Source organism: Pipra filicauda, unplaced genomic scaffold (assembly GCF_003945595.2).
Source record: "Pipra filicauda isolate LSUMZ 115617 unplaced genomic scaffold, ASM394559v2 scaffold59_size3379749_pilon, whole genome shotgun sequence".
NCBI lineage: Eukaryota > Metazoa > Chordata > Aves > Passeriformes > Pipridae > Pipra > Pipra filicauda.
In genome coordinates this window covers 1553131-1577677 of record NW_024104753.1, presented here as the reverse complement: position 1 = coordinate 1577677, position 24547 = coordinate 1553131, and the positions used below count along the sequence as shown (strand labels likewise).

Below are 24547 nucleotides of genomic sequence, written 5' to 3'. Positions count from 1 at the left end.
GATTCAAAATGAAAAATTGCCTCTCCTCTAATATCCTTATTATTTTTCAATCATTATTTCACAACTTGGGTCATTTATTTTTTTGTATGGTAGATTAAATATGCCAGTGACAAACTCTGAAAACATGGTGGCTAAGCAAAACCATCAGTCCTTTGCATCACACTCCTTACATTTTTCTGCATAGTGATACATTGTGTGGCTTACCTTGAAGAGCATGAACTAACTTCAGTCCTGAAAAGAAAGCAGGTGCCTGGGGGGAAAAAAAAAGGATATTTATAATCAGTAGAAAATAAATCTCCCCCAACACGTGTAACATTCACCTCCCACTCATTATGGGGGGCTAGTTAACCTCTGAGCTGATGTGCTGGAATTGAAGATGAAAAGTACCAGCTTGGGCTGTCGTGGGTTCTGATGTAACCAGTACAGGAATCTGGATTTCCCCCCCTCCTGCCCCAGGGAAGAATAAAGGACTGCTTGTGATCCCTGCTGTAGTAGCAGAGGCTGGCATCACTTTTCATACAGTTAGAGGCCTCACGCCACATTTCAGACATGATGTAGAAAAGCAGGCAGCAGATTCCTTATCTGCTTTCCGTTCTGATATTTAATGATTTTTCAGTGGATCCAAATGTTGCATAAGACTTCCAAGGAGAGGAATGACCCGGATCAGAGAGACACCATCCGGGGACATTTCCCAAGTGCTTGTTTCATGGAGATGGGAAAGGAAGCAGATGTTTTCCATCAACAACTAATGCTGAAGAGCTACTATTACTCCCTCACTAACCACAAGCTCTGTGCCATAATCATCTACTCCCTTCTTCTGCTTCTATAGATGTAACAGCAGCATGTAATAATTCAAATTCTGTCTTGTTGACACAGCTTGCTTCAGCTCTACAGAAAGCAAGATGTTTGTTCGCTGAATCTGTGGACACATCAGCACTTCACAGAGTCTAAAAGGAGTTGCTGCTTTCCTGATGGCGATTGCCTGCTGTCATGTGATCCTCCCAGAAATCTGTGGCAACACACTGAAACAGCCAGGCACAGTAAATTTTTGTCAATGTGGGATGATTATTTTTTTAGGCAGAATCACAAATTTCCCCCAAAACATTCCCTTCAATATCCTATTAAAAAAAAAATCTTCCTTTTCCGTTCATTCGGGAAGCTGATTTCAAAAACTGCTTCTTTATTTGTGCTGAATAATTATGCTAGTTTGAATTTAGACCTGTATCACTGACTGGGAATGATCTGTGATACATCTGGCTTTGTAGAGAGAGAGAATAACAGGTATTCTGGGGTAGCATTGAGTAAATATGAGGCCCAGTGGATAAAATTGGATTTAAAATACATTCACATGTGCAAAAAATTCCCATAGAGAATATTATAGACCAAAAGAAAGGGAAAAAAATTTAAATGGCAATAGTGTAATGAAAGGGGAATGACTGCTAACCTCTTGAACCAAAAAAGGTTAGCTGAGGGACTAAAAAATTTATATTTTTAATATAAACATGGTCAAGAAGTCTATTCTATGAGGATGAGCACTTTAATATTCTGTTTGTAAAATTTAAGTAATATAATAGCTATAATATATTTCATGTTCTAGTGCACAGCTGTAGATGTACCAAACTGGAAAGCAAAATCCTGACACCTCTCCCTTTGCAACCTCACAGAAACTTACTATTCATAGAATCCTACAGTCGTGAAATCATAGAATCATAGAACAGCCCAGCTTGGGAGGGACCTTGAAATATCCTCTTGTTCAGCCTTTCATAGGAAAGGGAGCCTAGGTCAGATTATCCAGCACCCTGTCCAATCACACCCTGAAGACCTCCAGTGGTGGGTAGTCCACCACATCCCTGGGGAGAGTCTTCCAGTGGTTGATCATTCTCACTAAAAAAATTCTCTCTTACAATAAGATGAATACTAATTTAATATCTCTGAAGTGTTCCCCAGCAGAGAGGTTTGCTTTTTTTTGTTTTTCCCGAGCAAGAGGCTGCATGGATACAGGTGGGGTCCAGACTCTGCTGAAGGTCAATCAGCCAAAGTTGACCCTAAATTCGTAGGAATCCTTGTTCTCAGTATAGACAAGTCAGAACAATGCTGAGGCCACTTATACAGAAGTATTCCTTCTGTATTAAGGGTTCTGAAAAACATCGAACTCAGTATGAAAGTTGTTTGAACTACGAGGAATGTGAAACTCAAGAATGCCATGGGATTGTAGACCCTTCACAAAAATGAAAGACCCTGTTCACTGCAACTGCATTGTGTGTCTTGGATACCAATCCCGAAGAACAGGGAAGGATGATTAGTAGTTTTACATATTTAGTATAAATCTAAAACCTGCATCTCATAAAAAGGTGAAGAAAAGGATGAAACGAAAGGAAGGATAGGAGGGGAAGTTTTACCATAGGCAAAAGGGAAAGAATATGTAGATGCCCCCTGAAGCAAAGCAGATGGGGTGAAGAAGGCTATGCCACCAGCTTCCCACATTCATTTTAGAAGTCAATTTTAAAAGGTAGGAGTCAGGTGTGGAAGACTTTTTTTCTCTCCCAAGAAATCTTAGGAGACAGCAAGGAAAGGTGATTGATGATGGGATTTAGGGATTTTTTTGCACTATTTTTATTTTTTTAGCATTTTCCCCCTAGATTTAACCATTGCTTTGTCACAATAAATCTCCTTACTTGGTTGCAACTTTATTCATGACAAATTTATTATGTTCTTTTTTTCTTGGGGATAAAATTCCACCGATGTTTTGCAGGGAACCCTTGCAGGAGCACTGCTAATGGAGGAAGCTTCCCTCAAAACTGTGAAAGTTTGGGGACCTACAGGATCCAATGCCAAGACGCAGGATAAATTCTACCCAAGCACGCACAACCCAGTACCTTCCTTGCAAAAAATGGGAAAGAGGAGGCAGCCTCTATGATGAATATTCCCAAATTGTTACAGCTCATCAGTGCAAATTTTCTTTGGTGAAAAGATACCACAAGTGACAAGAGGGAGTGGAATGTTGTTTTGTTATTCTGATTTTTCACCAACAAATGCAGATCAGCAGTATGTGTGAAAGGAACCTCAGAGTCTATGAAACAGGAGAGAGCTCAAGATATGATGTATAGACTTCTTTTCTTGCTTCATGGGGCTACTGGGATATGAACATGCCATTTTAGGGAAAAGCTAATTGCCTGTTCAGCAACTAAAAGCAAGATACCTTTGTTCAGTGAGTTACAATTCCCTGAAGTACACTGCAGTAGCAAAGCAGTAATTACAATGCAGCATGTCTTAAAAGTGCACCATTATACATTTCATGAAGAAAAGGGTAACTTAAGCATTGCTGCTCACGGGTTAAAGCAAAAGATTTAAAACATCTTGAGCATGATCATGTATGTTTTATGAATATAAATTTGTGTTCACACGAATTTCTAATGTTAAAACTGTACTTGAAACCATTTTTAGGCTGCTACCAGACCAGGTTATAAGCTATTTTTTGCTGTTGGCAACAATCCAATAATCTAAATCACATTTTTAATTTTATTCTTTTTTTTTCTCCTTTTTTTTTTTTTTTTCAGTCTCCAGCAAAATGTTGTCTCACCAGAATGGAATGACTTCTGGATAAGGTAGCCAATGTAAATTAGAGTGGGGTCTTTGGCTGAAGAATGGCAATGAATGTTCAGAAAAGGATGGGGAAAAAGAGAAATGTGAGCAGACAGAGGAAACCAGGTAGAATATACAAGAGAATATGGGTTTAATATATTTTTGATATCCAAAACAGAGTGAGGATGGTTGCAGAATTCTGGAAATCATAAACACCTCAGAGAGTTAAGGCTACCTCATAAATGGAAATATGTAATTTCTTGGATATTATTTATAAATCAGACTTTAATTAAAAGGTTAGGGAAAGATGGATATATATATTTTAATAACTAGTTCATTATTACATGCTAATAATCAGTTATTGATAACTACAAGCATGATATAGTTATTTATTAATCACCAGCTTTTTATTAAACTTTGACAAATGGAACCCTTTCTATGTAGTATAAAATTGCAGAAAGAAGCTGGAAGGAAACAAGATATGAATTAGGATTTTGACAGAAATCAGTAAGGGAAGGTAACTTGCACAGCAATTATGTTGTGCTGTGTTGCATTATAGGTTCCATACTCTCTCCTAATAACTACGTAATTTTTTCATGTCTCCACGGCACATATTTTGTGACTTTTTCATTAAAAAAGCCAACACAAACCCAATAATCTTTTGCCACATAATACATTATTAGAAGAATCATAAGGAGGGAGGATAAAGGAGCAAGTTTAATAAATGCTGCAAAGCATACTACTGCTCCTGAATGTTTGTGTTGGATTTCTTATGATGTATGAGAAGCTGACATGTCCTGTGGGGGCTAGTTTACTTTTTTTTTTTATGAAAGGTTACAGTACTATGAAACTATAGTTTATTTAGTTTTACACTAGTGGTGTAAATATTTATTAAGGCTTTGACTCATTACATTTTGTGCAACCCTTGCACTCCAAATCCGTGTGATTCACAGTACACTGAAAAAAGAAATAATACCCCTAAATCACACCTGTCTGTGAAGAGAAAATCTGTCAGCTCTTTCACTCCCAACTCTTCACCTTGCGACAGGCAAGGAAAAAAAAAATCCAGAAAGAAAGCTGACTGCTCCTTGGAAATGAATTCACTGGAAAAATGTTCCTTTGTTAAGCACTGCTTGGCTGGGATGGCTAGGCAAATATAAAATTCAAAAGAGTCAAAATGTACTTAGTTTTTAGGTCATCTAGCCCCTTATTTTGAAAAAAAATCTGTATCACTTCCTTTGTCATGCTTTTGGGTTTTTATTTGTTTGGGGGGGTTGTTTGTTTTCTTGATTGTTTCTGAAAATCATCCATTGAAATTTAGTTTTATGTGAAAACCAAAAAAGGTACATCAGATCAGAAGTGGATATATTCAGATTATATATCCAATATCAAGATACTGTCTATGTGGTTTGGATATCTTACAGTGACTAAGACTTATTCCTAGAGATTCCTACAGAACATGCCCCAGGCAACAGTGTATTTCTGAGACAGACCCACTCGTTGCTGGAATTAAGAAGTGCTGCATTCAGCAAAGGGCACCAGCATTTCAGTATTCCATGAACAACCAGAAGTCACTCTGACCAGCAAAAGGTTTCTTGATCCCATCAAAATTACAGGATTTTTGCTCCCATTGCTCCTAATGACCTTCACTGTAGACCTTGCTAAGCTTATGAAAGGCACTCAAAGACTTCATGGGTTGTGCACAGAGCCCTGCACGCTTCCAGTGTGACATCTCTGTGAGGTAAACTGGCAGCTACAGATTTGGGGTGACTTTTGCTTGTTTGCTTCCCAAATAGCTTTGTCTTGAATTCTTTCCTGCACAGTTGCATGATTCCAAAAGGCACGAATTAAAATATAAATAGCTGATAACCTGGTGGTAAGTGCAGCATTTTGAGAGAGATGAGTTCAAATTCCTTTATGCTAGGCAGATGTAAATCATGGCCTTCCATCTCTTACTGCATCTGTCTTTTAGACAAGTGTGTCTGCCATCTCATTTAGTGATGAACTTGACCCTGTCATAGTCTAAAAATATTTTCATGAGTCTCTCTCTCTAAATAAAAAACTACAGCCTTTGTGGAGTTCAAGTGGTCTCAAGGTTATGCAGTGTTAATCAGCTTTGTGGTTCTTAATTCTGTTTTCAAATTTGGCCCTAGCAGTCTTTCAGTTCACTTTTGCGGCACTTGATTGATTTTGTTATTAACGTTACAAGTCATGGAATCAGATAGCAGTATGTTGAACAGACATACCCCAACACAAGCCTACTAAAACATATATTGATTTGCATCAGTATTTTTAGTCTAGGAAAGTGTTTAAATTTTGGGGTTAAAGTTACTCTCTCCATATATAACATAAAAAATATATATTAAAAACATTTATGTAAATGCAATATATAAAAATATGTATTTATTTTTCATTCTGCTAAATGACATCTATTTATAGATCTGCACTTTTACCTTATGCCTCCAAATAAACCTGTAAAGCCGCTTTTCCCATGTACAAGAAAATCCATCTTGAAACTTTAATTAAAGAATAATCTATCAATGACAAATTACCGGAGGGTGGATATGTCACTCACAGTGTTGGCACGTCATTTCAAAGAACACAACTGAAATCACAGGAGGATAACAGATCTGGGTATTTGTTTGCACTTAACAGACAAGGGGAACATAAGTGATATAAAGCAATTTCAAGATAGTTTATATATTAAGAGATTAGCTGGAAATTCCTTCACTCTGAAAGAAAAGCAGCACTACAGCAAAACTGCATCTTCTATGAAGTCTGTAAAAAATCTAGTAAAGCAAGTAATCCCTTGATGTGTTTAAAGCTACTAGTGGCTTTTTAATTGTGCTCGTGTTTGTGAAGCCTCCACACTGGATGAACTCCTGAGCATCTTTTTATTTGGTTTCATGGAGACAGTTCTTGTAATCCTACTTCAACTCCTCTTTTGAAAGAGTGAGAGAAGAGGCATCCATGAGGATGCGAGAAGTAGGAGCTTCTTCTCCTCAGTTCTGTAGTTCAAACAAATTAATTTTGTGCCTGTGGCAACTGATCAGCTGCATGTGCTTTTCCTTGCATAGAACCATTTACTAAATAGTGGCTTTATGTAGAGTTCCTACGTAAATGACAGTTAGGCTAAAAATTATTTGGTTTTTTCTCTAACATAAAATGTGCTGGCAAATATTGTACAAATATTTGTGGCAATGTTTTTCACTCAGGTGAGTAGTAAAAGCTCTTTAAAAAACCCTAAGTGATTACAATTATTCAGTTTCCCATGATATTGAGATTTGTTGTCCGTAAGTTATTATTATAAGGCCTGTATCAAGACAGATTTCAAATGGGAAGCATATGACCTCAGTATGAATAACTGTCACTTTTAGCTTCTCCTGCTTAAGAAAAAACACTAGCATAGTAAAAGTCATAGTGACTTTATTCCTCCTCCATAGAGTGTAGTTTTACCTTTATCTCATCCAGCAGAACCTTGTAAATCAGGTGGAACAGTACTTACATCAGAATCATATGAAAATATCATATAATCTGAAAGTAACGTGCTGGCAAGACATATACTGGGCTATATATGGGGCTGATCACCTCAGGCAGGAGGGACATATATCCTTTAGCTATAATCCTGTATGTTTTCTGGTCACCTTTATTTATTTTTAACTTTCTGTTGGGTTTATTGACTTCTCTTTTTGATTGCCAGATACCAAGTTTTTGCTTATTTCTGACCCCAAAATATGTCCAACATGTTCTACCCTTACAAGAATGTTAAGTCTAAAATAAAAGCATAGAAATTCACATCTAAAGGTCAGAGCTACAATTCTATATTTAAACTCACTTGGACTACATTTCTTTCAGGAACTACTTTGAAGTCTCAACCCAAAGGAATCCATTTAGTTTCTATCATGTCCTTTGGTTTGAGTGCAGTTTGTATTATGTTTCTCTCAAAATCTATTCAGGTTTTCTAGATGAAGAGGGTATTGGAATGAAAATCTGAAAAAAAATAAATCTAATGAATTTGTCTTTCTTAATTAATAGCAGTGTTAATGAGGTTGTTGATAAGACTATTATTGACCAGAACACCTCAGTCAAGGAGTTTGCTCTTAGTGTGGACACTGCTTGCACAGCTTGTCCACTAGTTTAGTCTCAAGCCCAAAGTAAACTGTAAATCACACCCTTTCTTTTGGGATGTGGTCGTTCTCAATGCATATGTAATATTTGGGGAATCAAAACTACTAAAAAAGTGCAACACTAGAGGTTGTCGGTATTTTGAAGATAATCTCCCTTTTTAGGTGTTTTATTATACATTCTGCTACTTTCTCCACTTCTTTAAATGAATGGGGTGTAACTTTGAGATTTTCGTCAAATAGAAGTTGCTTCTTCCAGCACAGAAAAAATTTTTCTGGAATTATCAGTCCTTCAAAAGTCTGCTCTTTTCTTAATGGTGGTCTGACCACTCTTGCAGTTTTGAAGGTCCTTTCCAACCCATGGCTTTCAATGCAGAGGACGTTTAACACTTTGCAACAAATACCATTTTTCAGACCCCTGAGAGGAACCCAGCTTAGCTTTATGGACCTTCCGTGGCTGGAAATGGGATGGGTTATTTTTAAGGATTTGCATTTTTTTCTTGTTGATTTGTCATTCTTATCTTCTTTATTATAGTTTTCACTGGCTGAAGAGAAATACAAAAGCCTTTCCCAGTGAGACTCAGTGTTTGGGGAAAATAGCCAAACCTGAGCAACTCTAAATAGACTTTTTGGTTCCTGGATAATTCTTTATTTACTATGTCCTCCTGAACAATTAGTTTCAGGGTGAGAGTTACTTTTTACTTAAATTATTTTAATAGTGGTCTGTTTATTTTATAGATGGTACTATAGAAGGTGTTCAATAGCAATCCCATAATGTTTAATTAATTAATGAATTATCTGGGAAAAAGCTTCCCAGTGATGGCATTATTCCATTGCATGATAAACATAGACCATCATTCTAGCAGGCTGGGCAACTATTAACAGCAAGCTTTGCTATGCTTACTGGCTTTTGACTATTAAGAATTGTAATTTAACTGTAAATAATAATGTCAACACCTAAATTGAGAAGGATCAAATTAGACTTTTACACCCAAAATAAAAACCTCAGACCAGTTAGTGTAGTATACCATTTAGTATAAATATTAAGGAGCAACTGAACTGGCAACATTTTTATTCCATGCTTAAAAGGATGTAATTATTTTTATTAAAGAGTTTAGAAATGCTTTATATGTGTAAATCAAACCAAAAGAAGCAGGAAATACTGGTGGTCCTTCACTATGCAAAAATGGCAGGCTACTGTTTTCAGCTAAGAGTGTTCTCACAGGTTAAGACGAGTGACAGTATCAGATTTGGTTACTCTCTCATAATAAAAGGGAATACATAATGATGCCACATTTCTTGGAATCAAGATCAGAGGTGCAGGCTCAAGAGTTTTCACAGGTTTTTTTGTTTTGTGGCAAACAGTTCTCTAGTTCACTTGTGCATTCAGACATGTTTGTGTTCATCTAAAAAGGTGGTGGTGAAAAGGAAAGGGAAAAAAGTCATGAAAATACCATATTGATTTTAGTGACACACACTATCCATCATAAACATCCAGTATACAGATTCACATCTTAATGCACTTAGCTACCTCTCTCTATAGGACAGCCTTTGACTCAGGTCCTAGGCTGGCCAGGTTTTTATTGTGAAATATCTGTCTTGAAGCTGGCAGAGGAAACAATGGTAAGACTGGGTTATGTATTTCTCTTTGTGCAGCACAGGCACACCTTTTGCTAGAAAAAAGAGGGTTTGTCCCTTCTTTGGGGACAAAGCTGTATTTTTCTCTAGATGGATGAACAGTTCTCTTTTCCTGGGAACTATTTCCAAAGAGAATCACTTCAAATAGGTTATAGAAAAATGTTAACTCCCAAATCTGCCTGATTCCTTCAGGTGAGCAACTCTGTGTTTGCCTATTAAAGTGAACACTTTTGTAGGGTATCATGTCTATCCATCTGCACAACCCTTATCTCGGGGAAGCGTGAGCTACTCTTTATTCATATGCCCTTCTGCTCAGTTCTCTTCCGTTTGCTTTCTGTAAAAAGGGTACAAAATCATTTTTCCACCTGAGATTGTCAATCACCAAATTCTAGCATTTATGGTTTGATTATAAAATGTACTGAAGATTTACTTTTCCCTCTAACTTCCACGAGGGCTTAAGAAATTTTGAAAATTCAAGCTCTAGATTGCCTAAACTGGACAAACAAAATTGATGTACAGGGGTGCTTTGTTTGTTTGTTGAGGTTTGTAGCAGGGTTTTCTTGCCACAACCACCTTGCCCCAAGTTACAGAGGTAGGTGATGTTAAAGTCAGTCAGTACTCAAACATTGCCTTAAGAAAGACGTCATAGTTTGAGATCCAGACATCTGGTCATCATTAACCATCACTGTTCACACATGATATTTTATTTAGACTGAACCAACAGGTAGACAGTAATTTACATCCTGCAGCCAGTGGGAAGAAGTCTGGTAAAATGTACAAGTGATCATGAACAGAAATGTCTAGCAGGTTCAGCTCTGGGGTGAGGCGACATTTTAAAAAGGAAGTCACTCCTTAGTGATTTTCCTGGCTTACAATAAGGAGGCTTCACCTCAGCTCATCAGAGAAGTGGTGTTAAGGTACCTTTGCCACTGAATGTCGGGCTGTATGTAAAGATTTTGCAATACAGATGTTGAGCTTCTTTGCAGTTTTCTTTGCTGTTACTTATTATGTCTATCCTATAAAATTTTCTGTGAAAAAAAACTTACAGCATTACTTCATTCAATTGCAGTTGGCACTGTGAAATGTTAGATTAAGAGCTGTCTGGCAACCAAGCACCCCAAGAGTTTTCCTGTGTGTTTCCCTAATTTTGCCAAAGATTAAAATGTCATCACTGCCACTAGGGACATTGGGAATCCACTGAGTTATTCTGCGGTTTATACTTTGAAAAGTTTTAGAAGCTAAATATATTTCAAACATTCATCTCTTGTACTTGGTATTTCAAAACTTCATGAATTCTCTTCCTGAACTCAGGTTAATAACTGATGAAAGATCACTAATTTAGCAGACCTCCACTTCAGAGGTTCTATTTTAAACTTCAGCTCCTTTATAGTTTTTCCTAGTCTTCAAGAGCTTTCTGAACTTGTACAAAGTTTAGGAAAGTCTCTGATACCGCTGCATACTTGGGCAGAAGGATTAAACAGTGAGACTGATAAAGTGATCTTGTGGGATCAAAGAAGATGTGGGTTTTTTTGGATGACATTGAAACTGAAAGTGTTTCACAATTCCAGAAAAAGGAAAGGGAAAGGGAAAGGGAAGGGGAAAGGGAAGGGGTAGGGGAAAGAGAATGGGAAGGGGTAGGGGAAGGGATCCCCCTGTTATCTTTCAGCATTAAGAAAATTATGGAAGTATAACAAGCCAGGTGGGGGAGCAAATTAAGGCATTTTTGTTTCCGGTTCTAAGAAATGTCGGTGCACTTTATCTCCATAAAGTTCTTCTCTACTTAACCCATCTTTTTGCTTCTGCAACCTGAACATCAGTAGGGTACCAGGTGTGCAAACTGGACCGAGGTGACAGGCTTGTATAGAGGTTTTTGCTTTGCTTCCTTTCCAGGGAAGCAGTTCATGGCTTTCCTTGTTTCAGCTAAGCACTGAATAAAGCCTTCAAAATTTGTTCCCTTTTCCATTACAGATACAAAAGCCTCAAATGCCTCAGGTTCTGATCAGTGTATCTATTTCACAGATTTTTGCTCATAAACTGTGTCCTAATTTCATTAATATTTTTCATTAATTCTTTCAGGGAGAATTTTGCTTGTGCTTTATCATATTCTCCACGAAGACAAAATAACCATTGAAATCAATTTTGTTTCACTTTTCAGTGCTTTCTCTGCCTGACAGCTGGATAAAATCTCATTGAGCTTGTGGACATACAGGCTGTCCTTCAGTTGTGATATACATAAGAAGCAATTCTCTTGCCTGTGTGCACAGACAGCAGAAGCATAGCAGATGCAGACAGCTACAGTCAGAGGATCACTGGCAGAATAAACCCAAGAAAAAAAAGATCTTTCTGAATACTGTACTGCTGAAAACCTACCCTAAAAAAACCCCCAAACCCACACACACACACACAAAAAAAAGGCACAAAAAACTAGTCAGCTCTGGTGACATTTCCGCATTTTTTGATGTTTTTGTAAAATGGGATTTGTTTCAAAGAAATGTGATTATTATAATTAATGTTGTCTTCTCATAGAAGCAGAAACAAGTAAAAAGGCACCAAATATTGACGAACAGCTCATATGAAAAAAAACAAAGGATATTTGTATCACAGAATTTTCTTTCCCTGCTACTGGTCACTTCTTGTTTTTGAGTTTTTAGCTCATCCAGCGTCAAAAGATAGCACATTTTTAGCCAAAGAAACCAATGCACTTGATGACAAAGAAGACATTAAGGAGTCCAGCTTAAGAGTTAACATCAGTAATTTTACTTTGAGCACAAGTGTTGTTCCCAAAACAGATATTATTAATGTGGGCTATTAAAAATAAAAGCAAAATCTGATTAAAAAATTATACGATGGAATTGTAGTTTACATAGAAAAACCAAGTAAAATCTCCATCAAACTTGGTGATATGCTGAAAAAAAACCCCAGAACTTTAGTTCTCATTTTGAAACAGTTTTCTTCTGATCTATATTCAAACTTACTGCATGACTGTCAGAGTCATTCATGTGTCTTCATCCTGTATTTCCATTCCTCATCAAAGCATGAATTTTTACGAGATTAATCTTCAGTATAAAGAACATGCAAAAACGTTTTCAAGTAGCAGGGAAATACAGGTAAGCCACGGTACTCCAGCAGAAACTATTAACTTTCAGCATCCTTAACACTAATTAGCTTTAAGGTAATTGAGATCAGTTCATGTCTCACTGGGACAAGAACCTTATTTTTTTCAAAGTCTATCATCAAAACTTCTATCTGCAGTGAGAACTCTATGAATTGAATGGGATTCCATCTCACTTTCTGTAGGCTGCTGAACATATTCTTTATAATTTTAAATTCAAACCTCTCTGGGATAGCCTCATGAAAATAGAGTATTTCATTGGCTGCATAAAGGAGTAACAAAGCTGTTACCCCTTTCTGGTCAATTATATCGATTGTGATTCTGACATTTTCAAATGTATTTCTCCATTTACTCCAATTAAACTAAGCAGATTTTAAGAAGATTGTCCTGGACTTCGAAAGACGTGCAATGAGCCAGCTCACTTGTAGTTGTGTCAAAGTTAATTAATTTTTCTAAATCTAAAATGACCAGGGATGCATTCTGCTTTCTGTTTTGAATTAAAATCACTTTTTCACTGCCGTGTTATTCCTAGTTTGTATTGATTTTAGGTTCAAAGAGCATTAACTTCAATTCTAAATTTTCTTTTAACCTGTAGAGAAGATGGAGGCATCACAAGCTCTGCTTAGAAATTTCCCCAAGGGGCTCATCCAAAGCTTAACAAAACATTTTCAGTAACTTAATTTCACTTGATTTCTTTGAAGAACTTTCTCTTTTATCCATCAGGTTCAATTTTTTGGGAATGCTTTTATTCAAGCGCAAAATATCCCAAACTAAGAGTAGTAATCTTTTAGCTGGAATTATTTGAATATTTGCAAATGCCCCAAAGCAAAAACAGAAAAGAAAAAAGAAAAAAAAAAGAAAAAAGAAGAAAGAAAAAAGCTAAGTAGATATTTAAGAGTAGTTTTCATTTAAAAAAAATAAATCTGTGGTGGCTTAGCCTTGACTGACAACCAAAATTCCACCCAGCTGCTCAGCTACTCACCTCTCTCAGTGTGGTGGGGGAAGAAAACAGGAAAAACAAGAACAAGAATGTTCCCGTGTTCACATAAGGACAGGGACATCATTTATCAGTTACCTTTGTGGACAGATTCAAGTTGGGGAAAATTAAACAAAATTATTGTCAATCAACGTACAAATTTAATTGAAAAAAAAAATACACAAACTTTAAAACAACACTTCGCTTCCTCTTTTTCCCAGGGTTAACTTCACACCTCCAGTTCAGGGCAGCTCAGGGGGTCGCAGCTGGCACTCAGCAGTTTCTCTCTGCAGCTCCCTCCTTCTCACATCTTCCCTCTGCCCCAGCGTGGGCTCTCCGTGGTGGCAGCTCCTCTGGGAACAGCCACATGCTATGACATGGAGTTCTGCACAGGCTGAGGTGGATGCTTGCTCTGGTGCCAGGGAATACCTTCTCCTTCCTCCTGCTCCTCTGACCTTGCCTCCTCTATTTCTCTGTTTGTTCCCTCTTCCTGTCTCCATTTGGCACTTTCAGCCTCTCCTTTTATATGTGACTCTGGGACTCAGCCATGCCCTGGAGAGGGTCAGATGGAGTTGGCAGGAACCAGCTGTGTCTGGCATGGAGCAGATCCAGCCCCTCTTCACAGAGACCACTCCTTGACACCTGCACCCAATACAAATGCAAACAAAATATTTAAATCAAAGTTTACCCTCTGGGCCAGTTCTTGGCTTCTATGGGTTTTTTTCGCACCTGCAGTTAATTTCAGCCAGTGAGATCTGTAGCTGAAGTGGAGGAGCCATCACAGTCAGCCTTCCAGCTTGTACCACAAGCATGCTTTTTAGGGAGCAAATTTAGGGATCACCCCAATTTACTGTGCCACAGCTCACACAGTGGCGCGGGCTCAGAATATACAAACCAGGTTCCCTGCAGCAGCACCTCACACACAAGGGAGGCCCCAGGGCACCTCTAGGCTGAGAAAACCCCAGGCACAGCTCTGGAGTAGGGCTGAGCTAGTCTGAGACCAAACTGCACGACTGAGGCATGGGCAAGGCATGAGCGTGGGCACAGGTACGGATGTGGGCAGGGCAGGGCATGGGGATGTCTGTCCACACCAACTGCTTTGCTGCCTGCCATGCTGCACCTCTTGGCAGTGCACAGATCCACTTACAGAGTGCCAAAAACATTGATATTTGGTCTGTGGTCTGTCACACTCCTCAAAATATTCTGCCCAGTGTGATACAATGCCTGCTTGCTGGGCTAGATGTAACGAGCTTGACAGTATCAATCTAAAACCAAGTGAGACAAAAGCCATGTGACCGAAAAAAGATAAAAAATACAAGCAGGTTTGACGCAGTAATTACCCCTATGATAGCTCTTTTTAGGTAAGGTACATTGATGATGACAATGTAGGGAAATTTGCCTTTCTAGTACTGTTTTCTGAACAAAATTCCCCACAGCTGTCAATCAGGTCATTTTATACTCACGCTAAATTAGCACCATTTATTTTAACAGTGTCTTTTATACAGTGCTGAAAGGTGAACAATATTTTAATTCAACCTTGAGAATATTCTGGTGTGTTAAATGTTCCTATATTTGTGTAGTCTTTATTTCTTAACTAAAAGTCTCGGACATTTGAGCTTCCTTTTCTCAGCCTGGTCCTTATCTGTAGACCATAGCCTAACAAGCTCTTTTTATTCTTTTTACTTTAGAATTATGAGTGAATGATATTTTCACTTTGATCACAGTTATATAGATTTCATTTTCATTTTACTGTTTAGCTGTAAGGTGTTGTCTGCTTCGTATAATACATCATATTTAGATATTTTGTTTTATTAAAACAGCAAACGGCTTTTAAAATGACTCTTGTAGCTCTCCTGCACTGTCTATAAAATGCTGTAAGTCTGAGTGATGCATGGGACCTTGCATAGGCTTGTTAGTACTATAGGCAGTTTTGCAAAGAAGCTATGACAACATAAAGCTGAGTATTTCAAAGGTAGTTCTCAGGCAAATGAATTTCTTGTCAAAGAGGAGCTACAAAATACAGTGTGCTAAAGCAGGGTATGCCAGGAAGTGGTCACTGAGTTCAAGGATGATTTTAAATTCCAATCCATCATGAACTTTTAAATATTCTCGTGGAAAGAGAGAAGGCTTGGATTTCCATTCCTATTCCAGTGACTTATTTTATCTAATAATAATCAGAGTTACTGCTTCAGGCAAAGACTGTGGCCTGTGTTTCATCTTTCAGTGCCCTGATCCCTTGGCTGAAACCTCATGCTCCCCAAGAAGCAATGAGAAGCTCTTTCAAGAAGCAATATTATGCTCACTCTTCTCCTGCCTGTCCCACATTAAATGAGCTGTGTTTGACACAAAACCATGAAAGGTGGCAAAATTTCTGTGTCACAAGTTGGGCCCTCTCAGACTTGCCTGTAATCTACCACAAAGGATGCTCTGAAAAGTATTGGTCATGTGGGTTCCAGACCTGGAAATGCAACAGAGGCTTCCTAACTCTTTCAGTTTAGAAAGGCACAGCTTTGGGAAAACAAAAACAGGAAGTAATCACTTGCATGATTAGATTTATAATAGATGGTTGCGATTTTTTAATTATTTTTTTTTAAATATTTCAGGTTTGCTCAGGTCTTTTGTTTTCTTTCTTGTATTACTGTCAGGTGATCTGGTCTCATAAGACGAGCTGAACTATTACAGTAAGATTTGCACACAGTATGTTCAGTAAAGTGTTTAATTCTTCTGTGCTTGCCACGTTCTTCCCAAGCCATCCAAATGCCTAGATGGTGGGTTTTACGAGCTTGAAATTCTCTCAGTGTCTGAGCTTTCACCATCTTCACGCACAGATGCAGACACCTTTGACTCACTGAAGCTACTTGTTGAGCCCAGAGCTTTTTTCAGAGACAGAATCTGGCAGTAACATCTGTTTCCTGAGGATTCCCACAAGCACACTTGGCACGAGCTCTAAGTTGGACCACCCTGGACCCTATAACCTATTGGTTACTGTATTGTACAACCTCTGCTTCCTGAAGTGCCTGAGCTCTTCATTAAATCTCAGCTTAACCACTCTGTCCTCAGCTGAGCTTTACATAACTGCATGGGAGACAGGCTTGTAAGATTAACAAAGTTTGGCAAAATCTCAGAGGTATCAAATCAATCTGGAAGTACTTTAAATTTGTAACTCGAGAAGACTTTTCTGTCTGGTCTCCTGATTAGAAAAAATAATGTGTATGGAAAATTTAATTTGTGGGGATTTTTTGTTTTGTTGGGTTTTTTTTTCAGTGAACACTCAGATTTCATTCCATACCACTTTATCCACCCTTTATTGAAAGGTCTTTATATGTCTTTTCATCAGACATACAAATTGGATAATGTCAGACCTCTCTGTAAAAAGTGAAAGAAATGAGTGAGCCTTTGCTAGTGAGCAAACCTATTCAATCAGCTTCTGTGTAGAAGCAGTTTTCAACATTAGCAACTGGATACCACCCATTAGCATGACTTAGTGCAGCTGTGAAATGTTGCCAAACTTATGTAATACAATTATTATGTGGCAGCATTGCATAAAATAAACCAGGGCTGCCACTGTAAGCTCTCATTTGTAACAATTCTGTTTTTAAGAGCTGATGAAGACCATCAGGCAGTTCTGTGGTAAAGGTAGATCTGGGAAAGCTCAAAGAGTCCCATGAGGATAAATAAAAAATTGCAGTACAAGACATCTTATCAAATTTATAGCCTGTCGCATTTCTGTGTTGGTTCTTGCTTTCCTGGAGAAAAATGACAAAACATTCCTTGCTCTGCAATTAAATAAACATGAATTCTCAATATTTGCACGTCAGAAATCAGGCTACAGAAACTTATTGTAGTTCTTTGCTGACTATTCTGATAAAAATAATGCACAAAACTTGTTGATTTAAATAAGATAAACTTTCTATTAGTCTAATCCTCTAAGCAAGAAGGAAAAAAACAGAGATGATTTCTTTTAAATTCTGGTAAGGGTTTTTTATACAAGAGCCAGGAGACCATATACTGTATGCGTAAACAGACAATTTAGAACAAACTCACTTTAAATAAAGATCTGTGAATCCAACCAGGACCTCAGAAATGATTCCTAGAATACTGAATTGTGTTAATCCACAAGATCTTTACAATGCATGTGCTTCCAAAGTCTCAGACAATTCTATGCAGTTTTAACATTTAAATATGTGAACTTATTTCCCCCACATTAACGTAATAATAAAAGATATATTGCTTCCTCACCTCATTCACGGTTTTATGTTTTGTGGCCATACTTTGGAAGCTTTGCTTAGGGCAGATCCCTGCTACTGCAATCAAATCTTAATCTGTAGACAGCTAAGTGGAGTTTTAAGTGGAGCTTTGTTCCCCCCTCATTATTTTTTAAGTCTTTCTTTGTAGACCTTGTGTCTTTCACCATTCACTTAACTACCAAATACCACTTGCAAAGACAGATGAACTAATAAAAAAAGTTCATTCAGTATATTCTTTTGAGCCAAGTCACAACATTTCTCTTTTTTTTTGCTTTTCTTCCTTTTTTTTTTTTGATCCCTACTAAAAAACACTGCTAGCTGAAGCCTGTATCACTTAATTCTGTGATTTTATCCCTCATTAGTAGGGTATTTAAAGCACTCTTCTTTCATGACAGCATTTTATCTCACTGAAACTTTTCACTTCTTTACTGGAGAGGTTCTTCACAGCGTACTGCCTGCACTAACCTCATGTGTTAAGAGGCAGAGATGTGAGGAACCAGTCACCTTGTGTAGGAGTGTTATGTCCTGTAACTTATGTTTTGCTGTTGACTAGTTACACTGGGTTTCTACCCCAGCTATAGGATGAGCAGGATCACTTCTGATGGTGTCAAACCTCACAAATTCTTAGACAACCCACTTAATTTTAAGGACACAGTACAGGGAGCTCCAGAGGTCAAAAAACAGATAGTTTCTTTGTTAGACCCAAAATATTTCTGGAGCACTGCTATATTCTTCCTAAAAATATCACACAACTTTCAGATGAAAAGCTAAGTACTGGCTGTGGAGCTCTTTCTACAATCAGTTTGTCAAAAAAGGTTCTGTGTTCTTTGTGCAAACCCCTATTATTGAGCAGATGTGATCTCAGAGTTTGCTGCCACCAGAAGGTAGAAAAGTCCTTTTCCGCCATGCCCTGAGGCTACAGGGTCATGCCAGTTAGCTTTTGCCCCTTATGGACCACTGTGTGAGTCAGTTTAAGTCACTAAACAGCAGGAACAGCATGTGGATTGATTTCTGCTGGATTAGTGAGCTCAGATTAGGAACAAAGCACAGCAACCTGGGCAAGGGCAGAGATACTTAATGTGCTTATTTGATAGGTGAAAGGAAAAACTGGACTTAAAGCAAGTTCAGATCAGCCCAGAATTTTTCACAATTGTTTGTGAAAGAATTGAGGTGCTAATTTTCTCCTTAATCTGCTCAAAAAAAACCCCAACATGACAAAAAACCTATAATGAGGATTTGGGGCTTTAATTTTCTGTAACGACTCCTGAAGTGCAAAGTCTATCATGCGTTTAGGCAGAATTCAAATGAGATGCAGAGAAAAGGAGGGTTACCATGGAGTTATATATAGTGTCATCACCATCACCTGGATGCACTTATTTTCCCATTTGAAGTCCATACTGTATGAGTTCTGCAAGGGTCAATTACTATGATCATTTCTCTATTTTAATTAGCTTTGGTTTACATATTTGCATTTTTTCGTGAAATTTTACTATAATTATTTCCTGCAATCTGGCAACTTCTCACCACCCCAGCTGCACAGAGTTGCTGAAGAGTCAAACTTGACAGGAAACCTGGCAGCCAACTTTGTCTATAGGGTATCCTAAGTTGCTATAGAGATGGTGAGAGTCTGGCCCTTAGTATTAAACTCAAAAACCCAATGAAAACGGTATGAGCCAAAGGAACTATGTCGTTCCAGTGATCCCTAAAAAGCTGGAATGGTCCAAAGGACCAAGATAGCCAGGTGCATATTAAAACATGTCAGGAAATTGTGGTGAAAGGTGTTGACTTACAAGTTTTGATGGCCTCAATTTCTGCTAATTGCAATAGTGAAGAAAATTGAGCTATCCTTCAGATACTAGACTTCTTTAGCCATAGAGGAAATGTGATGTAGTTAAATCTCAGGAGAAATAAACTTTAGACACTGTTGCTGCAAGCTCCAGGTTTATTGGAATAAACCTCCGAAATTCTGATGCATGGAAGTTTGATCAGAAGACACAGTTACTGTTATTCCTTTTTTAATATGCTTTTTATTACTTTGGATTCATGGAACACATTTCTGCTCTTATACATTGCACTGGGTTTGTGTTCATCAAAATAAAATAATGGGGTCTACATTGCTTATATGCTGCAGTTCAAGAAAAATGAAAATTTTAACTGAATACTGAAAATTTGAACCTTCAGAACAACTTGGTCACAGAATTTTGAAAAAAGATCTTTATGTAGTGTACATATATTCTACTTACTGACTGTGCAGAGTTAAATTTAGTTACAGAAAATCTATCTGTTCAAGTACATGTTAGTTATAGGGAGAGATCTATACATTTTGCTATTATTAAAATTATACTTGACTTAAATTTTGTCTTAGCAAACAACAGAGTAAGTGGATCAGCTTTCAAACTGCTCTCCAAGGTGACAAATTGAGGGGTATTCCTTACCCTAGAAATCTCTTCCTTCACAACCCTGGAAACTACTTACTTTTAAAAATTTAGATCAGTGGTCCACCATAGATCTTTCATAGACCATACCTGAGACCAAGGCACACCTTTGATTTTTCCATTTGCTCTCAGGCTGTTTGGTTATCTAAGTGGACTTTAGAAAATGCACCATTTCCATGTCCAGTGATTCTTAAGTAATTATTTTAATGTACACGTATTACTTGGGGGACTTCCCAAACTCTAATGATTTATAGCTGTCGTGGACACAACCTGGAGAAACTTCATTTCTTACCACAAGTTTGGTGTAATGATCACAAAGGCAAATGGAAGTAGTTAACAGAAATAAAAAGCCCAAATACTGTTTTCTCATGTAAGTCTGCCAGCTCAGAACACACACTTTGGAATCCATATATTTATTATGGATTTACTGCTTTTTCCATGGCTAGCCTGATGCAAAGATTTACAGCTGGGATTTCTCAGGGTTTATGTGTTGTATCACTTGCCACACAATGAAATTTAGGCATTACTTCATAAAGATTCAAGACAAAAAATCAGAACAGTTATATCAAGCCTCTAAATATTTAAAATTAAAGCCATCTGTAAATACTCTATATAAACAGATTGAGAGGTAAACAATGGCATAACTGCAGAAAGGATGGTATCCACAACTAATTCTTTAACACTCCTTTGTAATACAGATTTTTTTATCATGAGGATAATTTAAGAGAATAAAATAAAATTTTATCTATTCAAAAAAAGAAATATTGGACTTGATAGTTCATCCTTTTGTAACACATACTAAATTGCATGTGCAAATATTTTCATCCAATCCTATAAGAAACCAAATTAAGAAAAATTGAATTCTAGATCAATACAGATTGTATTTGCAGAAAATATGATTTAACAGATTAGAAATGCAGTTAAAACATAGTTATAGAACGATGACAAATCCAGGAGAACAAAACCCAGTCTCCATTAAAAGGGGATAGATACATGATATAGATAGAGATTTGAAAGTTAAAATCATGTATCATAAACTAAACAGGCCTTGGAGCTGTCAATGTTTGGGTAGAAGAGCTCTAAGAAAAGCAGGAAATTTGAATCAGTGACCCTTGGAGATAGTGCTGGAACAATGTTGCACCACTGGTTTAGGGAGGATGCCATGGACCTGTGATTTGTCAGCATTCAGAGATGTTATTGAAAATACCATTGATTTATGTGTTGGATTTATTTTTTCTTCAGCAGTCAAGTGTGTTAATTCTGATTCCCTGCATATTTCAAAGAACTAGTTACATTGAAAGCTATATAAAATAAAAGATGTGACTCATTTTATCCTGAAATGTTGGGGGGGTTTTCTGTCTTGTACCAAAATTGTTATTGCAAAGTTAAATCAAGTTAGGCAAACTGATTTTATCACTCTTTTAAGAAACTTTTACTTACCTTTTCTGCATAAGGAAAAGCACAGGTGTTCTAAAGCCATAGGGGTTTTTTTTAGAAAAAGAAAATATGTTATTTGAAAAACACTGGCATTCTCATCATTTGGAACTGGGAATTAGATAGATAGGGTGGCCTTTGTCAGATATTTATCCTACCCACAAACTCAAACTCGTTACATCTTTGGGAAAGCACTGTTTGTGCATGCTTGGCAGTGATCTGTTAAATGTTTTAACAGCTATATATTCCCAAAGGATACCATTTACACCGGCAATGCTCCAGCTAGGGATAAAAATTACTTTCCCTACAATTGTCTTCCAAGACACTTCAGGTCATGCCAGGTCCAGCAGATGCCCAAAATCTGGAAGTCTGTTGTTCTCTGTGACATCCTGATAAAGACTTCAGAGGGATGCAGTAAGAAACTTCCCAGATCCAACCGAATACACAGGAGATATAGTCTAGCAGTAGCAGAGGAAGGATACTAGGGTCAAATAGGGAGAGACAGAGACAGGAATGGCAGCCTTGGATGGAAAGGACTGTGGTTTTTGGGGTGCAACGGGAGAAGAGCGAGGGCCTGTAGGGTTAGTGATGCTCAGTGATGGGGGGACAAGTCTGAGAGATGAGGACAGTGAGATGTGATAAAGGTCTCGAAGGAAAAGTCCGGGACTGGAGGCTACAAAGTGCGTGCGGAAGGGGAGAGCAAGAGAGAAAGTGAACGAGAAAGCAGAGATGGAAGCTGAGTATGACTTATAAAACAAGCTTATTGTGTGACCTCAAGGTCGTGTAACTTCCACACACTGAATCAGTTCCTGCAGTTTTAATGAAGTCAATACTGGAGGGGGAAAACATAAGCACCAAATCTAATCTTAGCCTCTTTGTTTCTGAGCCTGGCACTCTAATCCCATTGGGATATCTGCCCCATCATTTAGACAGATCTGCCTTTCTTCCCCTAGGACCTCCTCTCAGAGGTTAACCTACCCCTTTCCTGGCCTGAATGATTCATCCTCCCCAGGAATTTTTCTAGTTTTTGTCCATAAATCTCCCGGCAGACTCGGCTTCCAGTCAGATGTTTCATCTCACAACCTTTACACTCATTCTCTGTGAAGACACCGCTGACACTGGCACAGGCAACATTTGAACATCCACATGCCTGCTGACAGCCTTACATTCAAACTAGTTTGTTTTACTGTGGACCAGAGAACTCAAACACACAAAACCACTCCGCAACTATCAGAAAGCGACCACTAGCGAATGCATCCAAATTCTTCTAAAAGACAATGCAAAAAGATGTTCGTTTAAAGGCAGAAGGAGTCACCTACTAGTTGCTTATTTAAACAGTCTACTGAACGATTTACAGAATTTAAGCATACAGCTCCTACTGACTGGAAATTCTGACTCAGGTAACATATCCCCTTTAGAAAAACAGATAGATGAACAAATCAATGGCAATTTTTGTTGTTGCTGTTGTTGCTATTTGTTTGTTTGGGGGGGTTCTATGTTTTTTGTTTTGTTTTGGTTTTCTTTTTTTTCATGTCTGAGGAGAAGGGAAAACAGATGAAGAGACAAAAATTCTAGACACACTATGGATGGTTAGGCAAGAAATACAAATAGTAAGGCACAGAAATGGAAATTCCTTTCCTCACATTTAAGCATAACTGTGAGCTAACCCACTGACTTCTCTGTGCCTCTTTTCCTCCAGCAGTATTGTTCTGTCTTTCTTCATTTAGCTGAGTGGAAAGCAGAGCCATTTGGAGGGTGTGTTTGGAGGCATTTGTAAGAATATACCTTGTATGTGTCTGAAACAAATCTCACACACAGCCTGTGGTGCCATCCTCTCCCTGCTTGTATTGCCTAGACTCGAGAAAGATCTTAGCAGTAAACTTTGAAAACATTTACAGCAACTACGTAGAAGTGCATAAAAAAAATCACTTCTGATAATCTTGCAGAAGAGGTGAGGACTGATGGCATGGAAAAAAAAGATGACTGCAGGAGCTACTCTGCTTGGCAAATGGGTACCCTTCAATCAAAATGTGTTTCATTCTGTCTCACCAAATGCCAGATAACAGACTGAGAAGTACAAGTTAAGCCTAGAGAATGGAGTAGTTTGCCTTGGGAAGCAGGGACTCTGAAAAGAATTTAGGGGTCACAGTAGATATATGACTCCAAAAGGCTTTTTGCAGCAGTGTGGGAAAAGGGTTAATGCCATCTATGAGTGTATAAACACAGAAGTAGAGGGAGGTGAGCTTACCCCTGTGTGACTGTTATTGCAATACCCTGTGCTGGTCTGGTCTCCATATTTTAAAGGATGTTGGTGAGGGTGTTAAAAAGAGCCATAAAAAGTATTTAATGGTTGGAGACTTAATGACTTACAGTGAGAAATTTAAAGCACTCATTTTGTAAAGCTTATAAAAGAAAGATTGAAAGGTGATTTGATAATGGTTTATAACCATATGCACAGGGAAAAAAACACCAGGGAACAAAGGATTCTTTAATCTACTGGGGGGAAAAAAAGAAGTATAGAAATAATTGATGACTGAAAGCTGAAACTGAGAATTTAAAAATATAGTATATATTTTTAGCAGAAAAGGTAAAAATTAATGAAAGTTAGCAGTGAAAATGGGGACTCTCCACCTCTTGCTGATTTTATACCAAGAATGAAGTCTCCTTCAGAAGCTGACTGTAACTGAAGAAAATATTTTTAATTATTTTAATGTAAGGAGAAAATTAGAAAAAAAATAGAGTCATGATCAACTTCTAGTATTTTAGTTTTGTGGGTTTGTTTGTTGCTTTTTTTTAATTAGCTGTAGTACATGGTAGCTTGCTTAAGCCTCAGGATCACAGGTCTCCAATGAATGGAAGTGGAACACTGCAGAGTGTATATGGTAAATATCCAAATCAACTGACTACAGACTTGAACTTAGCTCTGTAGGAAAAAAGTGGGTAAGACAATGATTTGTACAGATGGGCTGAATGATTAGGCAAGGATAGTGGACATAGTC

General features: G+C 37.8%; 1 protein-coding gene across 1 annotated transcript in view; it reads right to left on the bottom strand.

The window, feature by feature from the left end:
* Positions 1-13645: 13645 nt before the first annotated feature.
* LOC113982120 (canalicular multispecific organic anion transporter 1-like) overlaps positions 13646-24547 on the bottom strand; it is a 34508-nt gene continuing 23606 nt past the window's right edge. Inside the window, exon 4 of the mRNA XM_039387907.1 lies at positions 13646-14074. Within this exon, the coding sequence (XP_039243841.1) occupies positions 13955-14074 (120 nt within the window). The 3' untranslated portion in view covers positions 13646-13954. The remainder of the gene's footprint in view (positions 14075-24547) is intronic.